The 2,835-nt window shown below is 54.3% G+C and overlaps 2 protein-coding genes across 2 annotated transcripts; both read left to right on the forward strand.

Moving 5' to 3' along the window:
• Positions 1-423: 423 nt before the first annotated feature.
• On the forward strand, positions 424-762 carry PtrM4_154620 (Velvet domain containing protein; the record flags this gene model as incomplete). Its single annotated transcript, XM_066110394.1, has 1 exon — positions 424-762. One exon carries the CDS (start codon positions 424-426, stop codon positions 760-762), a length of 339 nt encoding a protein of 112 aa, XP_065958582.1.
• A 215-nt stretch (positions 763-977) lies between these two features.
• PtrM4_154630 (Velvet domain containing protein) lies at positions 978-1,370 on the forward strand (the record flags this gene model as incomplete). The annotated part of the gene is made up of 1 exon (XM_066110395.1): positions 978-1,370. One exon carries the CDS (start codon positions 978-980, stop codon positions 1,368-1,370), a length of 393 nt encoding a protein of 130 aa, XP_065958583.1.
• Between the last annotated feature and the right edge of the window lie 1,465 nt (positions 1,371-2,835).

The raw sequence follows: 2,835 nt of genomic DNA on the forward strand, positions 1-2,835 counted from the left end.
GTGTTTAGGCGCAAAAGGATTGTGATGCTTATGCAATTCTTCTGAGCCCACTTGAGAGGCGGTACAGCAGGCGACGTTGTTGGCGTAAAAAGTACGCTGCGCATGCAGGCGACTAACGACAAGGCTGGGATTGCGCCACGGACCAAAGCAACGGGTTTTCTGCGTTAGTTCCGCCATCCCCGCTGCGGGACAAATGGAATGGGAACGTGATGGCTCTCTCTCCGTATAGACTGCTTTTGCAGACTACATGGCTGGTTGGGATAGGCGCCAGCTGGACCAAACATTGGGTGGGCATCACATGATGCGGCCGCACCTGCAGCTACCGGTCTGTATAAAACCAGGGTTTTGCTCTTTATTCCCTCGCCCATCTACCAACAATATTTACCCATCATCAGCTACACAATCGTACCTTGTACACTCAAAATGGCCTGGAATCCGCACAGCAGAAATAATACCGGTCGCCCAGAAGTAGTTCCGCAGGATCGCCTGATTGGGAGTGCAAGGAGATATGAGTTGAAGGTCGAACAGCAACCTATTCGAGCGCGCATGTGTGGATTCGGCGATAAAGACCGCAGGCCTATAACGCCGCCGCCATGTATCCGCCTCATCGTCTATGACCGGATTACGGGGCGAGAGCTGGACTTCAACGACATCGACAGCACCTACTTTGTCCTCATGGTGGACCTCTGGAACCAGGAAGGTACGCCGCTGTCACCTAGTGCGGCATTCCAGCGCAGCTCCCACAGTCAGCATCAGCAGTAGCACAACGACCTCGTATCCGCCGCCGCCAGACCGGCAGTACGTAACAACAGCCATTCCGCAGTACGATCCACCGTACAGAATGACGACGCACATGCCGTCATATTCGCATGGCCCCGTAATGGGGTACCGTACCCGCAGCCTGGACCGCGCTAGCTATCCGGCGTACGCCCAAACTTACGGCCAACCACCCCAGGCACCCATAATGCCCCGCACCCATGAGTTCAAACCACACGCGCAATCTTATCGGCATGAATGCCGTCAACGCTTGTCGTCTCAACGACCTCGACGGCAAAGCCGGCTTCTGGTTCGTGCTGCAGGATCTGAGCGTCCGGACAGAGGGCACCTTTCGACTCAAGCTCAGCCTCTTCGACATTGGCAGCGGCACAAACACGGTGGTGCCCGAGAGTCAGGGCCCACACGGTAAAGGTCCTTGCCTTGCACACAGCTTCTCAGAGCAGTTTACAGTCTACTCTGCCAAGAAGTTCCCAGGTGTAATTGAGAGCACACCGCTCAGTAAGTGCTTTGCACAGCAGGGTATCAAGATACCGATACGGAAGGATGCACCAAAAGAAATAGTCAACGCAAACGAATATGAGGCGGATGATTAGAAATTAGACTACTTTTGGGTTTCATCCTTTTCTTCCGGAATCGAGCATAAATAAAGTCACAGATGGTGTCTCCTCTCGTATCCTGCTGCCGCAACCACTGCCCTCCCTCTGCACGCCCTCACCTGCGCCAAAAGAGACTGCAAACCGGCTACTATTTCAAATTAGTAGACTTGTTAATAATTCATTAATCAACATGATTGATTCCTGTATAGGTTGAAAAAGACTTACTTTATTAGGCAGCCTTTAACCTAGATGGGAATTAATAATGCTAATCCAATTAATTGTTGACAAGTCTGCAGATTAGGATCCCAAGTAGCCGGCCGCCGTCTATTAGGCCCAGGTACCCCCGCTAGAGTCTAGACACAACGTTGGGCCCAGCTTCTACTCTCCACGACCCATGGGCCGTTCAACTGCAGTAAAGCAGTTGATACGATGCCTCTGACCCCAGAAGTTGCCTAGTAAATGGGCCGCCTCCAATTTGTGCCAAAGGCGCGAGCAAGAGCGCAGTGCAACGGCACCCGCCCTCTACAGGCGCCCCAGCGGTTGCCGAAGCCAGGGCAGCAAGTCCACAAGGGGTGAGCTTGCCAATTGCTGCCCGTCAAACAGCGTGTACAAGTATGAAACCGAGTAATGGTCGCCCGGCATGGCGCTGTAAACAGCCCCAAAACCGCAGCTCCCCAAGCCATGGCCAGCCAAGCAGCGGAAACGGTGCCGCATCTAACAAGCAGCCTACACCCGTTGCCGCCGACATGGGCGAAAATGGTGCAACCTCGCCGCCTTGGAGCAGCCAGCAGTTGCGTTGCCTTGTCGGAGCACAATTCAAAGGCCCTCAGTCCAGAACGAGTGGGATTTATACAGCATACGCTGCACTCAGTCCCCGAATGGCTTTCAAAAAGCCAACCCACGCCCAAAGCTACAACGACCTCCACCTGTACGATTGCCCTCTGGCAGGCAATCGTTGCGGCGGGCGCCCTGTCGCCCAAGCGCCGAATACAAGTCTGAGCACTCGTACCCAGCGACCAGTGTCAATGGCCCTCCTTAAACTGCCGTGGGTTTGCAAACCGCCGGCCGGCAACGAACTTTTCAGATCGCCGAGGTCTGTATAAATACAAAAGCGAGCAGACATGCGCAGCGCCCTACAAGCCTAAACGCCGAAGAAAACAACAGCAGCTGTAGTGCGCCCACAACGACTACCCCGAGCCGGCCTGCGCACCGCCCTACAAGCCTAAACGCCGAAGAAAACAACGGCAGCTGTAGTGCGCCCGCAACGACAACCGACTCTCCGGCCACGGATCTTTGCCACTGTACTCCAATTGCCCACATCAAGGACCAACGGGCGGGCTTTACCAGCAAAAGTTGCCGTCTCAATGCCCAAAGTGCGTGTAGCACACGCCCCGACATAGGCTATATAGCCTACTAAGCGCGCTATATTTTAATTTACAAGCAATAGTAGCGGCAGCGTCAA

Source organism: Pyrenophora tritici-repentis (genome assembly GCF_003171515.1).
Source record: "Pyrenophora tritici-repentis strain M4 chromosome Unknown M4_contig_00048, whole genome shotgun sequence".
NCBI lineage: Eukaryota > Fungi > Ascomycota > Dothideomycetes > Pleosporales > Pleosporaceae > Pyrenophora > Pyrenophora tritici-repentis.